Source organism: Episyrphus balteatus, chromosome 2 (genome assembly GCF_945859705.1).
Source record: "Episyrphus balteatus chromosome 2, idEpiBalt1.1, whole genome shotgun sequence".
NCBI lineage: Eukaryota > Metazoa > Arthropoda > Insecta > Diptera > Syrphidae > Episyrphus > Episyrphus balteatus.
The window spans coordinates 26,309,798-26,334,735 of NC_079135.1; the positions used below are offsets into that span (position 1 = coordinate 26,309,798).

The window sequence follows — 24,938 nt, forward strand, 5'->3', positions numbered from 1 at the left end:
CATAATGGTAAGGCGGAGCTACAAGGTGTCGTGTAATAGGTTACTATCGCTTCATACATTTAAGGCATTGTGCGCATTATTAGGTGTGTTTTTTATTACCACCGGTCTTAACTGGACAAAAAAAAACGCAGTCGGGGCTAAGGAATTTACATGTTAAATGCAACAACACTTAAGTCCCTTGTTCTTAACTGTTAAGCCCGGAGAATTCTCTGGGCTTAACTTTATCAACAGATTTAAATCTGTGCTACCAACTCAACTTGTTCGTAAATTGTTTAGAATTTGTTTAAAAACATCAAAACTGATGTTTGGAAGGACAATTATTATTTTAAATATTTATTTAATAGATAGTTGAACTTTTTTTTTCCAAAAACACACAAGAAATCCCAAAAGTGAAAAATATGACAACTTTATATTTTTTTGTGTCAGCTGATTTCGGAACATTTAGTATGCAGTGCTGCCAATTTTTCTCGCTAAGCCCCGAGGCGTTTTTTTTAACCAGTTAAGCCCGGTGGTAATAAAAAACACACCTATTATGCCCCATTTACACGACTAGCAACTTGCTAGTAATTTTGGCACACAACCCTGTAGGTTCAAGGTGACGTGGCGACAAGGCAAAAAGGCGACATGGCGACAAGGCGACTAGCGACAAGGCGACTAGCGACAAGGCGACTAGCGACAAGGCGACTAGCGACAAGGCGACATCCCTACTAACAATTTTGCTTCTACAATGCTTTACGGAAGCAACAATTGCATCTGTAAAGCTTTATAAAACCAAAATTGTTTGTCGGGATGGCCGCAAGGTGACAAGGCGACATGGCGACAAGGTGACATGGTGACAAGACGACATGGCGACATTGCGACATGTTGACATGGTGATATTCCTACTTGGCGACAAGGTGACATGGTGACAAGACGACACACAGTGCGTTGATTGTATGGAGATGTTGGAAAAAAATCAAATTTAAAAAAAAAAGTTGAGTTTGGAAAAAAAATTGTTTTTAAATGTAATAACAACACGTTTTACAAACTTTAGCGAAATTTCCACGCCCACTTCTGAGTGTGCATATTTATATCTAGAAAACGGCTTGCACAATTTGAATAAAATTGAAGAAATTTGATTATCTAGGCGATTTCAAAAGTACAAAATAGTGTCGACCCTATTCGCCCCCTGGCACGTCTACTTTTGTATACATGATTCGATCCAGGAACTTGTATGTATGGGAATTCGGGAAAAAAATAAAAAAAACAAGTGTTGCTAAGATTTCTTGATTTTCAGGCTCTAAATTTGATTGCATATTTAGTTTTGACTTCATTAACTGCAAAACACCACGCAATCGGGCTGTTGGGTTGGAAAAACAAACATCAAAAAGCTTATTATTATTATGTAAAAAATAATCGTAAACAAACACTTGTTGCAAGAGAAAGCGCAAGTTTCTGCAGACAAAACTTACTTTTTTTAAAAGATATAATTGTTTTCTTTCTTTAAATAAAAACACTTTTTCCCATCTGACCCCTCTCAAAATATATGGCTTATCAAAGTTAGAACTTACCACGAACAAAGAAGCTTTGATTTGGACTCTCAAAAAAAAATTTAAATTTACATGTAGAAAAAAAACATGCAGTTAGAATAATTATATATTCTCTCCTGAATGTGTACCTAGCAAAAAAAATATCATATGTTCCTTTTTTCTTCAGTAAATGGTCTTTTAACCGGTAACTACAAATCTTACTCTAATTGTTTGTTTTTTTTTAATTGGTCTTCTGAGGATCTCTGACAACAGAAAATTGAACTTTATCATAATTTAACTGTCGATTTATTCATTCAGACTTATTACCTTGAATTTGGCATACTTGCTTCACATTTTTGGCAAATTCTTTTTTTTGATTTTTTTCCACTAGTCGCCGCACTGTGCGACATGGCGACAAGGCGACATGACAACATGGCGTTGTTTATAAAAATTTAAAAATGTAAAATTGATCCTGATCCAGATTCACATGAAAAATAAATATGTGTACTGTGAATTAAAATGATCCCGATAGAAAGCTGAATTAATTATTGTTTATAAAAATGTAAAATTGATCCTGGTCTAGATCCACATGAATAATAAAACCCGACTTATGTTTTGTGACCAGTGCGCATGATTCTGACTACGATCCTATTTTATTTTTGTTTTGTAACAGCACCCTGTAATTTTGCCTTAAAACACCACTGCTCCTCAAAATATTACCCTAGAAATATATCTCTGAACGCCTTCATTCCACTTGTCACTTGAACTGACAGCGACCAACACCAAAAAAATACTGTCACTCGTGCAGAAATAAAATTCCCATCATCCCCCTCTCTCGACGAACGACGACGAAAAATCTTTTAAATCTTCGAAAAGTCAAAAAAAAACTGCACCAACCACAGTTTCGAATTTTCTTTCATCCTTCAAAAAGTCGTGTACCTTCTACAGCCACCATGGCGGCAACAATAGGCAGAATTTGTGGCTCTAATTTATTAAAAACTAATTCCTGTTTATCCCGGCAGCAGGTATTAAAACATTTTAAACAAACTATACAAATTCATTTACTTAAAAAAAAAAACGTGTGCAAATTTTACAACCTGATTTTGTTCCCTTCCAATGAAGAGAGTGCATAACATTTTCGAAAATCGAAATATCACTTATTATAAAACAATATTTCAATCAAATCTATTTAATAATTTATTAACTTTATTTAATAAAATACTTTGCCAAAAACAACATTGTTGCAAAATGTTCTCATTCAATAAAATAACATGATTTTTCAGTCCAATGTCTAGGTGCAAAAATTCATTGAAATGTTTTATTATGTAATCCAGTATGAATGATATTTTTTTTCGAACATTAGAAAAATGGAAAATTACTCCCTTGATTACAATTCGTAAAAAAATTCCCCGATTTTTAAATTTCTGAATTTATACATATTTTTTTTTTTTATTTTTTTTAGGTAAATAACTTTGCAACCAGCAAAGCATGGACCAGTGGCCAAAAGAAGGTATTATAACTTTTAAATACGTCATCTTGTGTAATGACTCTTTCTTCAAAGAGTTGTTCTAACCTAAAAAAAAAAATATTTCTTTTTATACCAAGGTTATGAATTTGATAGTAATTTTGATATATTTTTTTTAAGCTACTTGCATCTGCAGGAATTGTTACTGGAGGTATTGGAGCCCTTATTTATGCATTGGAACAATCGGTGCAGGCATCCGGTACTGAGGTACATCCACCATCAATGCCATGGTCTCACAAAGGTGTTATTTCATCGCTGGATCATGCTAGGTATGTTTTTGTTCTAATAGTTTCAATAAGGCTTCGTTTATGACAAGAAACTTGTTACTGGCCTTGTTTTAATATCCTTTATAATAATACATTATAGATATATAATCGATGGATATTTTAGATAAATTTAAGTATACTTTATTTACGTTTTAGATACCTATTTGTTGTTTGTTTTTTCTTTTAAACATATAAACCATCTTGGCAAACACTGGCCCTTAGTAATAAAACCGAATTTAGCGAAAACTCGATTTAAACAAAAAATAAAACATACATCTGACTTCCAAGTAAAAAAAGTGCTAGGATTTTAAAATCGACTAAGTTATAGCTGAACTGCCTATAAGCCAATTCCAAGTTTAGAAGTTGTATGTTTTATTACCATTATTTTTTTTTTCTTTATAATCGAATTTTGCTAAATTCGGTTTTATTACTAGAGCCTATCTTTCTAACAGAGTATGGATGAGTTGTCACACACCCGATTTCTCCAATTAGAAAAGTTTAATTTTGGTTTTAGTTCTTGATTTTGGTGTATTTTTTATATAAATATTTACAAATAAACAAGGCGTTAGCCCGACGATTACGAACTCACTATCTATCTATCTCAAAGTTGAAGATTTGTAAAACCATTTATATTGTAGGTTTTTGAATAAACAACTAGTATGTGTTGTTGTAGTAGAAAATGTACTAGATCATCTACTCCTCAGTAAACTACAACCTACAATGGAACGGGGCTCATATGGCCTACAAATCGCTCATTTGAGGCAACAATGCAATATCTCAAAAAACATTATATTTGAGTTAGTATTACCATTCGATTACATATACAATTGCCTATCTGTCTGTGAAATCGGCACAACTGTTCCGATTTTCCATTTGCTTATGTATTATTTTTCACTACATAATCTATGAAAAATGATACATAAGTCGTTGTTGCAGCAAATGAGCGAAATGCAGTTCGGAAAAATAGCGAAAGAAACAGAATAAACAACAATAAACTTGAGTGGGCTATTAAAATGCAAGGCGGGTTAAGTTGATAAATTAGAAAAAAAATCTGGTTTAAAGTTTGTCAAGTGGCAGCGGTGGGTGGTGTGATGCGTAGTGCGTCGACCTCCCAATCGCTAGTTCAACTCGAATTTGAAAGAATTGAATATTAACCGACATAGCACCACTAAAGGAGTCCGAAGCCAGAATTAGCTCTAACTCCAGCCTATGAACTTAGTGTTAACACTAAAAAAAAACCATTTAGATTTCTAAAACGGTTTGAAAGTTGCAATATGTTTTACAAATCAATAATTTTGCTTGCCCGCAACTTCAAACTCATCATTCACAACCACCCTCTTTTGTTTAACACTCCCTTTATATATGGACACGTTTTTACAATTCTTTTACTTAATATTCAATTTATTAAAGCGAAATCATCCAATAAGATTATTGGACATTCTTTACTTGACTTTTTTCTAATTTTCATTACAGTATGAATGAAAATCTATTAACGTTACTTTACTCAAGAAAACCTTGTTTTGGTTTTTTTTCAATTTTAAAATTTTTGTAAAATTTTCGACTTACAAAATGTTTTACTGTAAGCGACGATTTGTACGTATGTATCTAATTTTATCTTTGCTGAACTAGACATACACTTACATTGGCCTTAAAACGACAAGTATGTGAAAGCGAAAACGGAATCCCATTAGTCTGGCTATAATGCGCATATGCATGGTTCATTTAACGTTAACAAAAGCTATAAAGCCTATCAGACTTCTAGCCCTAATAACTTTCTTCCAGTAAAAATGAGTTAGGATCCTGACGCATTGATCGTAACTCATTTTTACTGGAAGAAAGTTATTCCCATTTAGTTTTTGCTGTTGGACACAATGTTAAATTATTACTGACTTTGGTTGTTAAAATTTAAGTTACACAGCGGCGTCTAATAGGATTCCCCAGCCCGTTTTTTTTTTTTAAGTACTTGCAAAATTCATGTTTCGGGTGGATCTTTAATGCGAAGATTTTAACGTTACTGAATTAACAAAAGCTTGGAACTGAGGTAATAGAAAAAATATTTTATTTGCTTTTGGATATTTTTTCCATGGGTATTCTATGGAAATTTCGCCGCTGGAGATTTCAGTTTGGGGGTTTTGGGTTCGCTAATTTTAGTTTGGGATTATGTCTCGAGGAAACGTCACCAACTCATTTAAAATGGATATACATATCACACAATATTTTGTTAAAATTACTAGTCAACATTGGGAGTTGTAAAGAGTTTATATCTGCCGTAAGAAGTCAATACTTATTATCAGATAAAAAAAAATTGAAAGCAACCTTAAAAAACCAACACAGATGTTTTCCTATCCTATAATTCAGTAACAGTTGCGAAAAATAACTAGTTCCAGAAAATTGCGAAGTCACGGAAATATCAGTTCTCTCCAGAAATGATGTGTTTGTTACACACTGGACACTCTTTTTATTGATTTCTTTTCAAACTTTTATAGATACGATTTTTGCAACCAAAAAATAACAAAACGGACCACTGTGCTTCGGCGTCATACAAAGCCCAAAATGAGTAAATTTCATTTAAGGCTCTCATATATTAATTTAAAAATTGTAAAACAGATTTTTAAAGTCAACTCTGAACGTACATATGTATATTATGTTCAGTTTCAAAAAGTGAAGTATGTCAGTTTTGAATCGAGTTTTCATTTATATAATACATATATGTATATGATATTATCAAACAGAAATAAAAATACTTTTTCCCATCCACAACATCAGAGACAACCATGCTCATTAGAAGGCAGAATGCAAATAATGATAAAAATACATGTCAAGGAGAAAAAAAAAAAAACATTTTTTAAATTATAAATTACATGTTAGATTATTTTTTTCCGACAAAATCGAAGACAAAATTATTGAACATCAATATAAACTTTGAATCCCAAAAATCCTCTGTAAAAATGTATAGAAAGAGAGCATTGCGCGGTAGCTAACTGATTCAAATTAATATGACAAGGAGGTCCATTTATAGCTATAACAAACATATGTATGTCTGCCGGCATGTATCGGCCCCGTTTCCGAGAAAAAGTGCAATAAGAATGCAGATTTTCAAATGATTGTGAAATCAAACTCATGATGCGCAATAGCCAGAGGTTGAAACAAATACAGAATAGTAGAATATCTTTTAGTTCATCCTTCGATTGATAGAGGATTGCCAAACAAATCAAGACTCGAAATTTAAAAGTAAATCACTGGACCTTTTCCCCCAAAAACCTTCAATTCTGTTTTATTATACCATTCGATTGCGTTTTTATCACAATGTTACAGATCGTGCATTCTCAACTGCAAAAAAAAAATTATAAATTTATTTTCATTTTTTTTTTTTGTTGCAGCGTTCGCCGTGGTTATGAGGTATACAAACAAGTGTGCTCAGCTTGTCATTCGTTGCGCTTCATCGCTTACCGTAACTTGGTTGGCGTCACCCATACCGAAGCTGAAGCTAAGGCTGAAGCTGAAGGAATTATGGTAAATTCTTAAATATTTAAGCAAACCTTACAAATATATGGAAACATTTTATGTATTCTAATTAGGTGAAAGATGGTCCTGATGATGCTGGAAACTACTTTGAAAGACCTGGTAAACTTTCCGATTACATCCCTGGTCCATATCCAAATGAAGAGGCTGCTCGTGCTGCAAACAATGGAGCTTACCCACCAGATTTAAGTTACATTGTATCTGCTCGCCATGGTGGAGAAGATTATATCTTCTCGTTACTTACTGGCTACCATGAGGCACCAGCGGGAGTAGTTCTTCGTGAAGGACAATACTTCAATCCTTACTTTGCAGGCGGAGCTATTGGTATGGGTCAAGTCCTATACAATGAGGTATGAAATTATTTATTTATTAAAAATATAAAAATACTAGGAATTTTTTTCATTTACTAGGTTATTGAATACCAAGATGGTACACCAGCAACTGCCAGTCAATTGGCCAAGGATGTTGCTACATTCTTGAAATGGACATCAGAGCCAGAACACGACGAACGCAAACGCATGGTGATCAAGGCCTTTGGCATTTTCACCTTCTTGATTGTAATTTCTTACTACATCAAGAGGCATCAATGGTCATCAATTAAATCCAGAAAGATAGTATTCGCTCCAAAGAAGAAGTAAACTAAGCCACAACAACATAACTACCATCAATAATTGACCGCCAGCTAATTAAGAACAACAGCAGCAGCAACAATAACAAAAAAACTACCACACCTAAAATTAAAACCCAAAAAAAAAAGGAAACAACTTTGTTACAGTTAAACAAAACTACAACCAAATATTGCTAAGATGAATATTAATAAAGGTTATCTTCGTCTTAAACAAAAGATATATGTTATTGTTTAATGGATCGAAACATTAATGACAAAAAAATAAAATAACAACTCAGAGTTTTGTTTAAATAAAATATAAAATAAAAAGAAAAACACAACGAGAAGATCTAAAGTTCGTAAAAAAAAAATACTCGTATCTCTCTCGTGTAGATTTTTATTATTTTAAATGCCTGCCTCAAGTTAGTCCTTTATGTATTTATTCAGTCCTTTGCCACATCCTTAATGGAGCTCTAGTAAAAATTTAATTTAAAAAAATAATACTTTTAATGGTTGAACGAATGAAAGATAGAAAAGATTAAAAAAATTACACACATCTAAAATTGTGCTATGATGTAAATTTAAATCAATTAAACAAAAATTTAAAAAAACACTATGTTAAGTATTCAGTTAATGGTGCGATATAAACAAGTTGGATTAACAACCAGCGCAATAAACAACATAAATTAAATTGCTTTTTTTAATTATTTTTTTTTTTTCGCTGAATTCTCTATTGAATAATAATATATCGTTGGAGTTTCTAGCAGTGGAAGATGATTAAATTATAGCAATATTTTGTTCGCCTGTCTACCAACCTACTAATAACTAATGCCAAAGTGTTCTGCAGCTTGTACTGCTCAGATTTTATAATTCTATGTATTGATTGTTAACCGGAAGTTTGTTTGCATTCATTTCTGTTAGTTGGTTCGAATGGAAACTTTTTCTCAAAAATACATAATTAGTTAACATTTGAGAGTTTACACCAGAGAGTTTTCTCTTAATCAAGTGAGACACCAAAAGAAAAGTCTTTTAAGCTCTATCCATGACTGAAAACCAATAGTTTCTGGTTGCTGATTTATTTGAATCCATTCGAAGGAAGATATCTGCGGACCAAAGTCTCGAAACAAGTTATAGTTTACAGATATGAGTTCACAGTGAGCAGGGCTAAGCATTTAGTTAGGTAAAAAAATTAGGTACAAATGTATTTTTTTTTTTTTCAAAATGTACCTATTTGAAAAAAATAACCTCTATGTTAACCGAGTGAGACATCGAAAAAAAGGTCTCTAAGCTTTTTTCATACCTGAAACACAAATGTTTCTGTAAAAAAATTTATGACGCACAGACTTCAGCAAATCTCTCCACACACATTTCTTTCCATCCCTTGAATTTATGCTCACAATGTATTGTCCAATCTGAGACAAGAAACATTATACTAAGATAAAAGGTAATAACAGGTTTTATGTAGATTTAATAGGGTGTGCGTTAAATTTGAGCATGAGTATAGGTTTTTACATTACGAAGAATTTAGCGATTAGTAACAAAGGAAATTAGCTGAATGAGCTATATATTTTTTATCAGTCCTATTCTGAATCAAAACTTCCGCGGAAATGTGTTCGGGAGCAAGGCCTCCAATTGCAAAATTCCTAGAATATCATTTCCATTTCCGTTTTAATTTTGTTCCCTTTTATTAATAACGATGAAAAATAAAATAAAATCGAAAAGGGAACATTCTTCACATTTGCACTTAGAATTGGACTGAGCTAATACTCAGATGTAGATTGTAGGTATGTATACATACATATATTTAGTTTTAGAGAAAACATAATAATTTATAAAATTGATTTTTTTTTGTTTTTCAATAAGGCTTGGATGCCTTATTAAAACATGCAGCCCTATTCTTCTATTCATCGGGGGGGATAATCTCTAAATATTCACCAATTACCATTCTGCTATTCATCGGGGAGAATCCAAACTCACGTCGGTAATATCGATAATGTTGTTCGGAATTCCACTATTCACGTGAATAAACTTGCTCCATACATTTGCAATCCGCATAAAAAATGTTGCGGATCTGTCACTTTTGGTTTTTTTAATATTTTCTTTTTTCTTTCAATTTACTTCGTCACCATTTTTTTTTAAGTTGACGTTCACGTGGACGAAAAATACAGATATGATTATGCAGTTCAACCGATGGATAGCAGAATGGCAAGGTAGAGTTAAAGTGAATCGAATGTGTGAATCGGATCTGAGATTCACGTGAATAGCAGAATAGGGCTGATGTTAAGACACTTGTGGAAGTTTTAAACAAATAATTGCATTCGGCCTTCTGATTTGTGATAATCACAAAAGACCAATTTGCTCTGAAAAATATGATTTACGCAGTACAAATTTGGTTCTTGTGACTTTCACCAATCACAAAGCTGGGCTGGTGAAGGAATAAACAAACAATAGAAGGCTCGAATTGTGATTGAGTGTTAATTTGTGAATTTGGTTCGTGCTTTCTAAAATAAATATGTAAAATTAATGATTGTGTTTAATTAATCGGAAATAACAACTTAAAATTTGGTTAAATGAATTCGAACACATACAGTGTTTGTTTTAAGTGTGTGTGACCATTATGTTTTTTGTTTACCTTTTCCCTGCCCAGAAATGTCAAATTAGAAAAGGAAAAGACAAAGATAGTTTTTGGAATTTCCCTATTCTTTGCTCTGAGTAAAGTGATCACCAAAACCCTACAAGTGCAGAGATTTCGATGATTTTCTTTAGAATTTAGTTTTTAATTCCTTTTTTTTCTTTATTACTTCTAATAACGTGGCATTCATTTTCACACGCAGTAAGTAGTAATTTCCCTCCCCAGAAAGAATACAAAATGATTATTTTAGCTCGAAAGTTCGAACATCGCAGCTTTCAATAATTTTATCAAGCTATCAATATGCAGCTACACCAAAAGATTTTGCTTAAACATTTTCCTTAATCGACATATCGTCGGCGTAAAGCAAAATTGTTCTAAATCCACTTTTTACCGAAAATGAGTTAATGATGCAGTTTTACTAATTTGGAGGTGCTCTTTCAGAATTTGACAACCGTTTTTGTCTAATGGGACAATAAAAACAGGGAAGTAGCTTTTTGAAAATGAGCCCGAGTATTCTTGATTGTTCTAAATTCCCATAATATTTTGTTCTAAGTCCACTTTTTATTTAAGGAAAAAACGTACTTGTATAGGAATTGTTCTATGTCCAATTTTGGGTTTTTAGTTTTAAAAAATATTTAAAAATAGTATGCACCTACTAATAAGGTAAACTTTTATATTTTATTCAAGAGAAAAGAACAAACTTAATAAAAAACATAACTTAAATGGCAAACGAGCAGAAAATTGTCGCTTTAAACCAATTTGAAACTTAAAAATCTTCCCCTGTAAAATTTGCTTTTTGTGACTTACAACAATTTTGCTTTATGGCGACGATATGTTAAAAAAAAAAAAAAAACAACGAAGAAGGCTCAGCAAGAGAGGTTGGTTGAAATGTAACCGTCTACTAAACACACATGGAGCAAAATCTACATTTTTTTTTCATAAATGGTCGATTTTGATTATCAACTATCGCATAAGGATCTATTCAGCAATATTATCCCTTTCGACGGCTTCGAAGTAAAATTTAAAAAAAAATCAAACGTGCACCGTGCACGTTTCGGAAAAATAACCTTGAAATACGTCATCGTATCTTATGAAATAAAAATTCGTCAAACCATCAAAATCCATGGAAATGGAGAAATGCATTTTTGAAAACGAAAACACTAAAACCAAACTTTAAACTCGACACCTAAAATGATTCGTTTCGTATTCTATTATTTTTTCTTTTAATTCAACTAAATACTCACCTTCACAATTTGAACCTTCGCCTGGTTAAACATTTTCCTCTTATAACATATTCCATCTCCAATAAAATAATAAACCATTTATTTACACCAATTTTTTTTTTTTTTTTGTTAGGTTAAATTTGGATTTTATTTTTCGTTTTCAAGCGCTTTATCACTTTTAATTTTTATTCTTTAATCTCATCATTTAGAAAAAGAAAAAAAAAGTATATTTATAATATTAAAAACAAACAAATAAAAATAAATTTAAGACATTCATAGTTAACGACAAAATAACTACAAAAGAAAGAGAGAAATGCATTTTTGTATCAGGAGGAGAGAAATCGTGAGAGAGATTATATAATGTGTGTATGTGTGTGGATTAAATAAATCAATATTAATAATATACCAACAAGGTTTTTTTTAATTATTCCCTGCCATTAGTATATTATAAACAAATAATTAAAAAAAAAAGCTTACACAAAATAAAAACTATAAAAAAATACACAAATCAATTTATACAATTTCTTCTCGTTTTTGTTTTGTTTAGTTTCATTTTTTTATAATAGTTTACTGTTAAATAAATGTATAATTATAATTGTTTTTAATCATTTAAAATGATGTAATGCTATTCATTATGTTTATTTTCTTTTACGCATTTTTTTCTTTTTTTTTATTTCAATAAATATATTTTGTTTTATAAGTTCAATGCTTGTTTTTATTTAAACCATTTCTTTTGTTGTTGTTGTTTTCTTTGCTTATTAATTGGAGAATTCAATAATATAATAATTATAATAGTAATAATAATAATTATGAAATAAAATCGGCTGCTCTGCTACCCTTATGTGTTTTGCATTTCGTTTATTTTGTTTTTTTAAGTTTAATTATTACTTTGCATGGGTGTCGCGCGCAAGTTTGAATGGTTTTTTTTTGCGTTGCTTACTGTTTTTGTTGTTGTTTTTGATGGTTGGTTCTTATTAAAGAAGACAAAGAAGAAGAATAGAATAGTATGTAGCTTGGTTTTTCTGTTTTTGATTGAAATTAATAATTTCTTTTATTTACTTTATAATTATTGGTAATTTACTGTGTTTGTTTAATTTTTTTGTGTTACAGGGTGTAACTGTTCCTCCTACATCTGTTTTTTTTTTTTTTACATAATATTCATTTATTTTTTGTTGATTTTTTACTCTTTAAACATTTTTTGTATTGTTTAGATTTTTTTTAGACTTTTTGTTGTTGGGGGATAAGTGATTTTTGTTTTTTGTTTTGTTTTATATTATTTAAGAGAAAACGTTCAACTAAAAACAGCTGCCTTCTGGTGGTTGCGCCAACTTTAAATTTTCTTTGCAAGTCATAATCCTACGAATTTCCTGAAGCATTGTTTTTATAGTGTATTCGCGATTCCATCTGGCTAGCATGGGAACTAATCTGTGGTCGACCTAAAATAGAGAAGTTCAATAATTGTACAAACTTATTTTTTGTTTTTTTATTTATTAACTTACCACACCATTACTTTGATTAATACAATTAATATTAATTTTTGATAAAAATCTAAGAGTTGGAGGATCATCTGGGTAGCGTTCACCGCATTCAATTTTCAATGAATATATTCGGTTTTCGTAGGGTGTCTGTTTATATTGATAAAAATAATGTTTTATAAATAAACAAAGTAAGGCAATTATCAAGTTTATCAAACTTACTCTGGGAGGCCCAATTATCATGCCTGTCCAGTGTGTTAATGTCATATCATCATCATTTTCTAGACCCCAGGAGATCGTTCCATCACCCACGCCTTTTTGTCCTTGTTCTAGTTCTTCGAGTAAACGAAAATTTCTTGGAACCACTAAACATGATAAGAGAATAAAAACTCATTGATTTGTTGATCATAAATCGCGTCAAAAATTCAACTGGAGCATGCCTTTCAACTGCTTTAAGTGAAGCGTCGGGGACGAGTTAAAGCAAATATTTATTTTAAATACAATGGCGTAAAATTTCGCACAATTTTCTTTTTGTTTAATGGGCTGTACAGCATACAAAAAATGCTATTTAACTGTCAACAATCCAAAATTACCGTAGCCGATTCGGCCCCATTATTTCGGGGGACTCTGTGATCCCATCAAAACATTATAAACTATGCGTTACATAGAATACGTATGTTTAGCCTCTCAGAGGATATTTTTCGGTAAGATTATTATTCACTCATCGTTTGAACTATAACGTTGAATAGCTTCAACAGGTAAATTTCAGCAATAAAAAAAAGTTCAAATGCGGTGCAAAGAAATAATCACGCCGAAACCTATAATATGCTCAACGTGGTGTTAAAAACTATCTTTGTGTGACGGTCTCTTAAAGTACAAATCCACTATCTAGACACAATTTTACTGATTTTTATAATTTATGCCAATCTATTTCATTATTAGTAATTCAAAAATCAGAAATAAATCACCAAGCCAAATGGAAAATTAAAAAAGCTATCCCATTTTTTAGCAGGTTTTAAGGTCGCTTTCCTATTTGAAACACATCTTAACAAAATTTGCTTTCCCGTATGCAGTAATAGTTTAAACAACATTGAACAGTGCACATTCCAATATAAAGAAAATAAAAACTAAAAAAAAATTATCACAAATGTATCCGCGGCTGGATTTAACCTTTATTCTAATCGGAGGATAATGGTACAATGTAAATAAATCTAATCCCACATCAACACATACCTAACTCAATTTTCGCAGTATTTCGGATCCAATGCTTGTTTTTAGCATTCGTAATCCATCTGATCCATTGTATCACTTTTTTTAACAATTGTTTGAGTTTTCAGATCAGTGATCAGAATAATGAAGCTGCAGGTCGTAATACTGTCAAGGTATAAAATTGCAAAAAAAAAAAAAAAAAATGGTAACGATTTTGTGTAAAGAATAATGCATTTCATTATGTGGTTTCCTGATCCAAATAGTCTTAGTTCGATTTTATTCTCCGCAACATTCGAGTAAGAGGTTCACTGGAGCTAGATTGGATTCTCAGATTGCGGGATTTGTATTAAAAAAAAAGGAATTATAGAGTTTGACAGTCAACAGATCCGGTGAGTAGTCGGCGTTTAAATGAAATGAATTAGTTTCAGAAGATCTTGGTATGGAGAAAGAATTATGGATATGGTAATATCGTGGAATGACTTATAGGAACGGGTTTTAAGGTAGGAACTAGGAAGATATCCATTAGATAGGTTCAAAGCCAAGTGGAGAATGAGATTTTAGGAAATTTTGTCAAAGGTCTTGCTAAAAATCAATAAAAACAACATCGACTTCCGAACCAGCCTCAAGCTGCTAAAAAGGTAAAGAAAAAGAATTTAATAAGGTTCGTGGGAATGGATTTACACTTAGAAACCCATATTGTCTAGGGGATATAATATGTAAGTGACTTACACCGGAAGCACAATTTTAGTGTATAGAGTTATAAAAAAACTTTTCATTCCTGTAGGAATTTTCCTTGAATTGAATATCTATGGCGTTTAGTATTAACAACTTACTTTCGGACTTACCGCGATTTACTTTTTTTTTTTTTTAATCAATCGATTAAAATATTTTCCCGTAATTTCCGTCATTGATCAAAAAAGCAATGAAACTGAGCTTGCTGTTTTGACCAAACACTTATTTAAAAGTTTAAACATTATTGATTGGTCAAAACAGCACAAGTTTGAGTTATGCCATTATGATCAAACATAATTTTAGAAAAATGAGTTATGTGCGGTTAGGGCCATTGAATATCTTTGGAACTACTTTACTAAGAGTTATGCTGTTAAGACCAAACGAAAATTGATTTTTTTTTAAATACATACATGGTTCTGCATACTTATCTCACTTTCGAAAAAAATGGACTTATGCTGTTCATACCAAACTGCATAGATATAATCCTAGTCGACTTAAGCCGTGCGACATATCGTGCGGCTAAAATCGACTCGTGAAAAGTCGGCATAAGTATGCAGTTTTTTTTTCCAAAGCCCAAAGCTAAAATTAACTACCTAAAGTTTAATGAAAACAATAATTAACCCTGGAAACCGATCTCTGGAAATAGATAAAAACTTGAAATCATAAGAAAAAATACATATCGCTCATTTAAAATTATGAATTTTTAGATATTAATGCCGAAGTTATTGGAATAAAGTAATCTTTAATCCTACAGTCATTTCTTAACTTTTAAAACTGACGGAGAAGGAGCACTAGTTTCGTTTTAGAAACCAACTTTTTATATACAAAAATAGATCGATACTAAATTTAAAACTCGTTTACCAAATAAATGAGCGATATTCTCTTTTAATATTTTCGATTTTCTATAATGACTAAAGGTGTTTTTGTTTCTTTTGAAAAGTTTATCTTTATTCGAGAAAGGGGGAAAGAGAGCGTTTGAAAACATATTTTTTTAATCTGGCCCAGTAAAGTATTCTTCATCTAGTTGACTCAACTTTGTTAAATTTTGTCTATAGTCTACAAGTACGAAGTGTTGCACTCAAATCAACACCAATTAAATTGAAATGTTGACTTCACTTTTAAAACAGCAACTATACAAATTTTAAACAGTTCTACAAGCTAGAGCTTCAGCTTCATCATGCAGCGAACTTTAGAAATTGTATAAGCCACTGCGTGTTTCACTGGAATCGAATTAATTGAATTGTTTTTCGTCTCTAAAATCAAAGAAGAAACCGGCCCTATTCTCAATGAAAAGTCCCGGGATTTATGTTCGGAAGAAGGGGTTTTTATTCATCATTATTAAAGGAAAGAGAACAAAATTAGAACGGAATAGGAACAATAGGTACTCTGGGAATTTTTTGATTTTTTTTTTTCTTCCCACAAGTCAGAATCGGGCTGAATATAAATTCCTTTATACTCCCCCGAAACGGAAAAAGCTAGAGTTGCAAAATTAAGTGTTAAAATCAGCGACTCCAGCCTGAACTGACAATACGAAATGATAGAGTTTTTAGTTAATGACGAAATGTACCCATTACACAGCCACACAAAAAAATAAAGTTCTGATCTGGGGTTGCGACTATGATTCTCATATAGTTTTTGGGTTGCTAAATCCAGATTCGAAGTCAATTTTGCCCTATCACGTCAGGTTATCCTAAAAAAATGTCAAAATCAAAAAAAGAAAAGTTTTTATCCGGGGGTGCGAGTATGTTAGTCGTATGTTTTTTGGGTCGCTAAAACCGAATTCGAAGTCTATTTTGCCGTATCACGTCAGGTTTTTGAAATATCCTATGAAAAACATAGTCGCAACCCCAGGTCAGAACTTTTTTTTGTGGGGTTGTGCTATTAAACAGGAACATGCACTTTCTATAAAACTAAGTAAAATCTTACTTCAGGCATCTAAAACACCAACAAATTAATTGTTTAATACTTCGTTACTACTAAAATTTTTGAGCAACAAAGCAAACATGTGGACTAGACTTATTAAAATGTGTGGTTTAAATTTCCTGTTTCACAAGTTTAAAATTAACTATCCTTTTCTCTACAAAAATTCCTAAATTCTTGTGCCGTGTTATGACATAAGCCTCAGGTCACGATAAACATTCACCATCATCAAGAAACAACATGACTAAAAAAGCCCATTGATTACTAATCTCTCCCCGTTCCTCACAAACCCAAAAAAAACCAAGACATTTTTTTGGGATCATCTAATAAATAATTTTTCAACCAAGACAAACATATCAATACAAATATTTTCCACCATGCAATCAGATTGCTATATTCTTCGATTTGTGATGCTAATCTAATTAAAAAAAAAAATTATATACCTATGCATCAATTATTGTGTTCGGTCATAAAACTAAAATGAAAAAAAAAAAATCACTTGACCATACAAAAAAAAACATTCTTTAGATAACCAAAAAAACAAATCCAACCAAAATTTCGACAAAAGTTTAAAAACTATTCCAACCTAATAAACATTAAACAAATTAAAATGCAAAAACTAAAAGCGAAGAAAATATATGAATTATATCGAATAAAAAAAAAGTAAAAAAAAAATCATCATCTTCCCCGAAAACGAACGAAAAATTGACATTTGCACTTTGAGGCAGGGTTTTTGTTCGAAAGACTACTTCATGGCGATGGCGAAGGCTCGATTTTATTAAAACGATTTTCTCAAGTAATTTTCAGGTTTTCCCATGCATTTGCAATATCAATCATTTTTCAACACTTTAAAGTTTATGTTTTTAAATGAATTATTCATTAAATTTTGTTTAAAAGATGAAAAAATTAAATTTTATTTCTTACCAACACCGGTGAAAGGTTGGTTCGCCATTGTGGTTTTGCTATTTTTGTTCCGTTCGCCGATGTGACGGGTCTCTTTCTAGCACATGCAGTTTGGTGTGCTCTTGGCAAAATTTGTGGTGGCCCTTCAAATCAAAAAAAAAAATTATATTCCCTTTTTCTTATTCGCCGTGTACACCTTCGATTTTCTATAAAGGAAATTAAAATTTGATAAATTCAATTTGAAATCATATGTTAAATGTTTTCCAATGCACTATTATTGGATTAGAATGTTTATAGAAGAAATTATAATTAAAATAATGCAAGTATTTTACTTTGAAGTGGCGTAATTTTTTGTACGCTTTCAACGAAAAAAAAATCTGAACGGCAAACAGAGCACTGGACTAGTTGGTTGGATGTTGGATGTGTGTGAGTTTTTTTTTTCTTCAACTCGTCAACTGGTTTCGAATTTTCGCAACTGGAAAGTAATGTGTGTGTGTGTGAATTCGCCGTATTTTGTTTGCAAATTCTTCGCATTTCGAGTGAAGTTGGGTGTGGAGCTGATAAATTTTTTTCACTGGAATTGTGTTTTGACAACCGGAAATGGTTGGAGAGTTGAAATAAATTATTTGAAGATCTAACGGTTGGCGGAAGTTGATAATTGTAAGGCCTTAGCTACATTGGCCACTTTTTGAAAAAGTACAAAAGAAAAAAAAAAACAAAATTACCGCTAGCGCGGTTTGAAAAGAAGAGTACACAAACTGTTTTCTAGACCAAAAAATAAGCTTTTTGCATCATTTGTATCAATTTTTCAGTCCGAAAAATGTGTTTGAAAATGTTAGTACCTTTGTACTTTTTCACTTTTTGAGACAATGTAGTTAAGGCTTTATACTTTAAAAAAGTACTTATATTTTAACTCGTCGCTTAAGCCCAGTACGCAGAACGCGCTAAACTAAATTTTATCTCGACAATTTTTATCTCTACACGCGTTCGCTAAAAGCCAAGATAAATTTAAATTTAAAAATAACGGCTGAATCACAGTTTCATTTACTTATACCAGCTTACATTCAATATTACATTACATATTTTTTTTACCTGCAGAATACCTTTTTTACGCTCTCATTTTGTTTTATTCCTCTTCTTTTATAAATTCCAAGGTTTTTTTGCCTCTTATTCCTTGCAGCAACAAAAACAACCACAAAAATGTCTAAATTTATCTGTGAAAAAATGCGCTGAGCATTATTTCGCGAGCTAAATTGAGTGGAGACTTTTTGCAAAAGTAGTAGATGAGAATTCGAATTTAGCGCGTGAACTGCGTACTACCTGGCTAAAAATCCTCGCTAAAATTTATCTTTGGAGGAAATTTGTATGAAAGATAAATTTTAGCGCGATCTGCGTACTAGGCTTTACTTTATAAACATTTAGCTCAACTTCATTTAAGAGAGATTTTTTTAAGGATTGTAAAATTTAATAGGATGATTCTAGACTCTCTCATGAGTGAAGACGTTGAAAGTACCCCTTTGGATATGAATGAAATGTCAAGTAATGGGAGACTGATTGAGGATTGGAAGAAAAACGTTTGGCGTTGCTAGTTGTCAGAGTTTGACGTAAAAGTAAAGTAGTGCCCTTAGCGCTGCCTAGTTCTCACAATTGTTAAATCGTTTTTGTATGTAAAACAATAAAAAAAAAAATAGAGGATCAATTTGTCATGTGAAACTAAACATGACTTTTAATTCCAACTTTGACCACCGGTAGCTGACAACTTAAGCTAACTTTACTTTATTTATGCATCCTTCTATGCATTTAATACCTCAGTGCCATCCAGTTCTAAAAATTGTAACATAGTTTTTTGTTTAAATTTTCTTGTGTACAAAAATGGCGGTCTCACAAAGATAAGAAAAACAAATCCAAAATGTCAAATCCATTTTCTCATTTGTGTAGAGATTTCTCACGACAACGCGGCGCTGGTATGTCTACTACTACTTGACTTTTAATTCAAACTTTGATCAGGTGCCGAACATTGTATATATATTTCTATAGTACTATCAATCCATGAAAATACTTTAGCGACATCTTTTGGTAGATCTGCACTTCAATTTTCTGCATAAGGTTCAAACATAAAATAAACTAGCGATCCCAGCGGTGGCGACGCAAAATAGAAAATTCTACTTCATGAGAGTACTATAAGAATATATGTACAATGTGCCGAATTTAAATATCACCCATCCGCAAACGCAATAGCGTTTTATTAGCCCTGTTCCTTTGGGAGGTGGCAAAGTACTACTAGTAGTTTACTAGCGATTTTTAATGGAACGCACTTTCAACGAATTCAATACAAATCGTATCTACTCGGGAAGAAGAGCATGAGTAGATGATAGTACTAGATTAACCAAAAAATGTACTAGTAGTAAACTACCACCTCCAATGGAATAGGGCTTATATAGCCTAGTACGCTGCTGATGCGAAACGAAATTTTTCGTCGGTATCCACGAGGACAACAAAACGCTTCCGCAATCTCGACGGAAAAATATTCACAAACTGCAAAACATAAATAATAATAACAAAAAAAAAAGCAAACACGCATATCAGAAAAGCATGCAATGACAAAATGAACAACAAACAAAAAAAACTCAAATGAAGACTTTTCAATTTCGCTATGTCGAACGAAAAGTTATGTCGAATTCCTTTCAATTTTTAGAATCGCCTCAAAAAAATGGAATTTTTGGTGTTAAAAAGGAACATGAAAACAAACCGAATTCTTTTTGCGATTGTGTGTGTGTCATTTGACAACAATTTTTACACGAACGTCAAGCTGAAATCAAAACAATTTCTGTAAAATAAAACCAAAGGTTCCTTTGATCAATAATTTTGTTTATTTGCTTCGGTAATATAAATTTAATTTAATCCAAATCAATAGGAAATTGCAGATATTATTAAGATCTGAATGAAGATGAAGTAAAAGGTTAATTATTTGGCCGTATGCTGTGGTTTTACAAGGAAAAGAATTTCCTGAAGATAATCACGAGAAGAAAAGTCACAGTAATTTGACTTTTTCACAAGAACTATGCCAAGAAAAATTATATTTTGATCGCACATTGTTTTTTTTTTATTTATTTCATAATTTTCCGCAATAAAACACGATATTCCATTATAATTTACTCCTTATTTGAAGTTGGTATTCCCAAATAAACAAACAACACGAAGGAATCTTTCAGCTTGACGTTTGAGAAATGTCAAATGTTCCAAGTGTGTGTGCAAATCCGTGTAAATCTCTCAAAAAAGAGGGATTAAAAAAAATTCGAATTCTGCTTCGTTTGAGGCGAATTTTTTTTTCTATGGAACATGATTTTCAGAAAAAATTCGCTTAGAGATCGCCGAAAATTCGATTTTTGCATTGAAAGGAATTCGACATAAATGAAATTTTTCGTTTACCTACGATTTTGTTGTGTCATTTTTGTATGGGATTTTACGTTTCGCATCAGCAGCGTACTAGGCTTAACCAATGATCTGTACCCATAAATATAGATAAAATAAAACGCAATCTAGATCAATATAGAAAAAGATTTGTATATTCATCTCTTTTTCGCTCATATTTGTATATTTTCCAACCCATACTCCATCTCTTACTTTTCTCCCTACAAACGTTTATCAAAAAAGGAACTAAATTTTGGTTCACTCAATATGATCCCGATAGAAAGTAGGTTCCGTGTTGTTTTTATATTAGACACAAAGTTTGTCTTGGGGAAACAAATGAGATTATACAATTTTTAACGTACTAGGCTTAAAGCCAATAATAGCAGTTCTTTGGTAACTCAGTACTTAGCTCAATAAAATTTTGCACGTGAAACAACAACAGAAGATTGCTAAGGATAAACAAAGTTTTTTATTTTTTGGTTTAAGGCTTATAGCCCAGTAAGAATAGACGAACAAGCTGTATACCAAAAATCAGCCTGTTACAAATTTTTTCCTTGAAAAAATCTATTTTTCCTGGTCTATTAACTACAACTGCCAGTTTTTGCAAAAAGTGAGAAATTTACAAATAAAAAAGTATTCTGTATACCAAAAAATAAGCTTTCTGAATCATTGTTTTTAATTTTGTGGTCGGAAGAACTGTATCAAAATGAGTTTTTTTTAGTTATACCTTTACAGAGAAATTTTTTTCTAAACTTATACATTTTTGACCCTTCAACAAAAAGGGACTATTAATATTAAATAAAAGCATAAAATGTTTACTCAGTAAAATACTGAATACCAATAAAACACGGCTTATGTTGTTTTTGAATCGATTTATCAGCAAAAATATATTTTTTTCGGTCTTTAATTAAATGGTTAAGAACTTATATGAATTGTACCAAAGGGTTCACAATTGGTCTATAAAAATTATTTGATCTTTATTTTAACTTTTTTAGTCCCTGAAAATCAGTATAAAACTGCGGTTCTGAAAAGAGCTTATTTTTTAATGAAACCGAAAAATAAACTGATAAGTTTAAGTTTAATAAGTTTGATTTTAATGTAGTATATGATTCTTATTATTTCAAGACAGTTATTAAAATTTCATTGCTAAATTACAAACATGGAACAAAAGATTCAATTTTTTGGTACTTCATCTTCCATTCTAGTCAATTTTATATTCCGTTCCGTTTGCGCAGACGGACCACTCATCGTCTCCACAAACTCACCTCCCCTCAAACGGGCTCTCAAATCCAAAGCTTTAATATCGGTCATAAGAGAATGTTGTTTATTATTAAGATCCTCATCAATTTTATGTTCATGTTCTTCTAATATATTGTAACTAGTTCTTGCAGCATCTATCTGATCTTCCAAATTTCTCCGAATCGTTCTTATAGCTGAGACCTCAAGACACAACTTGTCATATGGCTCATCTAGACATTTTTCAATCCCTAAACGCTCTGTTCTGTTTTCAAGTCTAGTTTCAGCTAATTTTAAAGCATCCGTTTTATCTCGAAGAGCTTGTTCAAGATTTCTTATTTCTCCATGAACTTTTTGCATTTCCTCTTTCATCTTTGAATAAAAATTTAATATAATAATAACAAATAGAAAAAATAATAACCTACCTTAAGCTTTTGCCATTCAAGCTCGTTACGAGCTCGCTGAGTTTCAAAGATTCTCTTTCGAATAGTATGTTCAGTTCTATCTTGTTGCGAAATCAAGATATTTCTAGCTTTTTCCCGAGCAACAAACAACGATTCTCGGACAGAATACGTATCTGTTAGCTCATTTTCAGCCATCTGCTTGAGATTTTTTGTGGACTCAAGCCAAGCTTGATAAGTGCAAGAACTAAATTTATGTAAATTATTACCTAACAATTGATAAAGATAGAATAATAATTCAATTCAATTACTTTCTTGGATGCCTTGTCGGATCAGTTTTAAAAGTAATATTCGAAGAGAGTTTATTCAACTCAAGTTGAGTAGCATCAATCTTTTCAGCATCAATCTTATGATCCAATGCGTTGGCTATTTTTTGCTGAACCTCTTCCAGACGAATAAGTTTCTCCCATGCAGCATGACATTGCTCTCTCAAAAGTCTATGATTATTCTCAACAACTGATAGTTCCTTCTTAAGCTCTGTATCAGCATCATCATTCGTAAGCTCAGAACCAAGTCGACTATCACGCATAGTCAAACATTCAGCAACGACAGTTAAAGGTGTAGTCATTGCTTCCAATTCACGTTCCGTTGAAGCACATTCTTCCTTCAATAAATTAACTTCTTGAACGATTCTATCATAAGCTTTCTGAATTGTTATACGCCAACGATTGAGTTCGGCAATCCTTTAATCAACAAAATAAAACCATGATATTTATATGACCCTAAAAGAACTCAGCTAGAAATACCTTGAGGAGAGGGCTTCATTGCTTTCATAATTACTCCAATCAGCCTCAATTCTAGTTTCATTACGAAGTGTTCGTGATAAGTGTCTTATATCAAAGGCATCATTTCGTCGTGCATTTGCAACATTTCTCAATTGATTTACCCGAGAATGCCAATCAGCCAAGCCAATATGCTGAATGGGTTTTTCCATTATAGTAACAAGGTGAGAAGAATCCATTTTAGATTGGTTTAAACTATTTAAAAATCCAAAAATTTATTTTAAGGAAAATACAGAACTGACTGCGAATTTTTCAAATACTCGACTTGAAGAAAGTATTCGAGTAGAATTTATTGATAAAACTCAATATAGGCGTAAACTTCATAGAAAACAAAATGTATGGTATTCATGGGGGCTGATTCTATAGAAACCATAATAAAAGTGTTATTTTCTTCAGAAAGCTGTTTCCATGGATCATAATATGATAATCTATTGAAAAACTTTCAATACGAATTTTGATAAAATCACGACTCACGAGCCATATTGTGGAGTTCCACAAGTTTCCACCAGAAAAAATAGCATGTTCTTGGAATTCCCCATGAGTTCGGCCACGAACAACTTTTTGCGTTAGGGAAAAGTGAAATGCAATTTTTCCTGATGGAAGCTAGTGCACTTGAGACTTACAACTGAACTTTTCCCTAACTGAAGTTACTTTCTTTACAAATTATGCTGTATCTTGTGCACTTTATAAGTATCTAAGAACATAACCAAACTCTAATTAAATGCTCGAGAATAGAAACAGTTTGCATTTACAAATCAAATGTGTAGATACAAAAAGCTACACATACACCACAGTGAACGCCTATTGATAAGATAAATAATTGCTAACTTAAAAAAAAAACAATAAACTAGACGATATTTGTTGATAAAAGTATCAAAAATTGTACAATTGTTCAGTTGAAATCTGCAAAACCCATCAAAAACCGTCCCAAAACAAGCCTAAAATGGGTCCAAAAAGCTCCCATAAGCGTCCAAAACGCATCCGAAACGCGTCAAAAATGCGTCCAAAACAAGTCCAAAATACGTCCAAAACGCGTCAAAAACGCGTATAAAACGCGTCCGAAACGCGTCTAAAACGCGTTCGAAACGCGTCCAAAATGCTTCCAAAACGCGTCCGTAACGCTTCCAAAACGCCTCCGAAACGCGTCCAAAACGCGTCCAAAAAGCGTCTAAAACGCTTTCAAAACGCGTCCGAAATGCGACCGAAACACGCCCAAAACGCGTCCAAAATGCGCAATGTTTTGAATGAGAGAATTGTAAAAAACAAAAATCAATTATAGGGGAGGAAGCAAAATACTGTTGCAAAATAAGAAATTTTAGAAATTTTACAAGAACTGAATTTAATTGAAAGGCGTAAGAATTTGGTATGAACAAGTTACTAAATTCTGAGAGCCCTTAAATTGTCCTATCAGCATATTTCGTTTGATCCATTACTTTTGGGACACCTAGCGTAGAGTGGACCGCTATTTTTGATATTCAAGGGCTTCTCTTAACTTAACTCATCAATTCGATCGATGCTCTCGAAAA

General features: G+C 32.1%; 3 protein-coding genes across 3 annotated transcripts; 1 reads left to right on the forward strand and 2 right to left on the reverse strand.

Annotated features, from left to right (window-relative positions):
• Positions 1–2,312: 2,312 nt before the first annotated feature.
• LOC129908133 (cytochrome c1, heme protein, mitochondrial) lies at positions 2,313–7,872 on the forward strand. The gene is made up of 6 exons (XM_055984453.1): positions 2,313–2,533; positions 2,971–3,018; positions 3,154–3,302; positions 6,680–6,812; positions 6,878–7,171; positions 7,232–7,872. Exons 1-6 carry the CDS (start codon positions 2,462–2,464, stop codon positions 7,457–7,459), a joined length of 924 nt encoding a protein of 307 aa, XP_055840428.1. The 5' UTR covers positions 2,313–2,461; the 3' UTR covers positions 7,460–7,872.
• A 4,546-nt stretch (positions 7,873–12,418) lies between these two features.
• LOC129908134 (ubiquitin-conjugating enzyme E2 variant 2) lies at positions 12,419–17,981 on the reverse strand. Its single transcript, XM_055984454.1, has 5 exons — positions 17,855–17,981; positions 17,544–17,728; positions 12,981–13,123; positions 12,783–12,908; positions 12,419–12,719 (listed from the first exon to the last, which is right to left on the reverse strand). The coding sequence occupies exons 2-5, from the start codon at positions 17,569–17,571 to the stop codon at positions 12,579–12,581; spliced, it is 438 nt and encodes a 145-aa protein (XP_055840429.1). The 5' UTR covers positions 17,572–17,728; positions 17,855–17,981; the 3' UTR covers positions 12,419–12,578.
• Positions 17,982–22,004: 4,023 nt separating this feature from the next.
• LOC129908122 (tektin-2) lies at positions 22,005–23,689 on the reverse strand. The gene is made up of 4 exons (XM_055984437.1): positions 23,377–23,689; positions 22,882–23,313; positions 22,595–22,817; positions 22,005–22,541 (listed from the first exon to the last, which is right to left on the reverse strand). Exons 1-4 carry the CDS (start codon positions 23,589–23,591, stop codon positions 22,107–22,109), a joined length of 1,305 nt encoding a protein of 434 aa, XP_055840412.1. The 5' UTR covers positions 23,592–23,689; the 3' UTR covers positions 22,005–22,106.
• Between the last annotated feature and the right edge of the window lie 1,249 nt (positions 23,690–24,938).

Excerpts from the sequence above, each read along its gene's own strand:
- LOC129908133 (XM_055984453.1), top strand. The coding sequence starts at position 2,462 with ATGGCGGCAACAATAGGCAGAATTTGTGGCTCTAATTTATTAAAAACT. Across the intron at positions 6,813-6,877 it reads CTGAAGCTGAAGGAATTATG|GTGAAAGATGGTCCTGATGA; the intron begins GTAAATTCTTAA and ends TATTCTAATTAG. Across the intron at positions 7,172-7,231 it reads GTCAAGTCCTATACAATGAG|GTTATTGAATACCAAGATGG; the intron begins GTATGAAATTAT and ends TTCATTTACTAG.
- LOC129908134 (XM_055984454.1), bottom strand. The coding sequence starts at position 17,571 with ATGGCGAACCAACCTTTCACCGGTGTTG. Across the intron at positions 13,124-17,543 it reads CCAACCTTTCACCGGTGTTG|TGGTTCCAAGAAATTTTCGT; the intron begins GTAAGAAATAAA and ends TATCATGTTTAG. Across the intron at positions 12,909-12,980 it reads TGATAATTGGGCCTCCCAGA|ACACCCTACGAAAACCGAAT; the intron begins GTAAGTTTGATA and ends CAATATAAACAG.
- LOC129908122 (XM_055984437.1), bottom strand. The coding sequence starts at position 23,591 with ATGGATTCTTCTCACCTTGTTACTATAATGGAAAAACCCATTCAGCAT. Across the intron at positions 22,818-22,881 it reads CCGACAAGGCATCCAAGAAA|TTCTTGCACTTATCAAGCTT; the intron begins GTAATTGAATTG and ends ACATAAATTTAG. Across the intron at positions 22,542-22,594 it reads TTGAATGGCAAAAGCTTAAG|ATGAAAGAGGAAATGCAAAA; the intron begins GTAGGTTATTAT and ends TTTTATTCAAAG.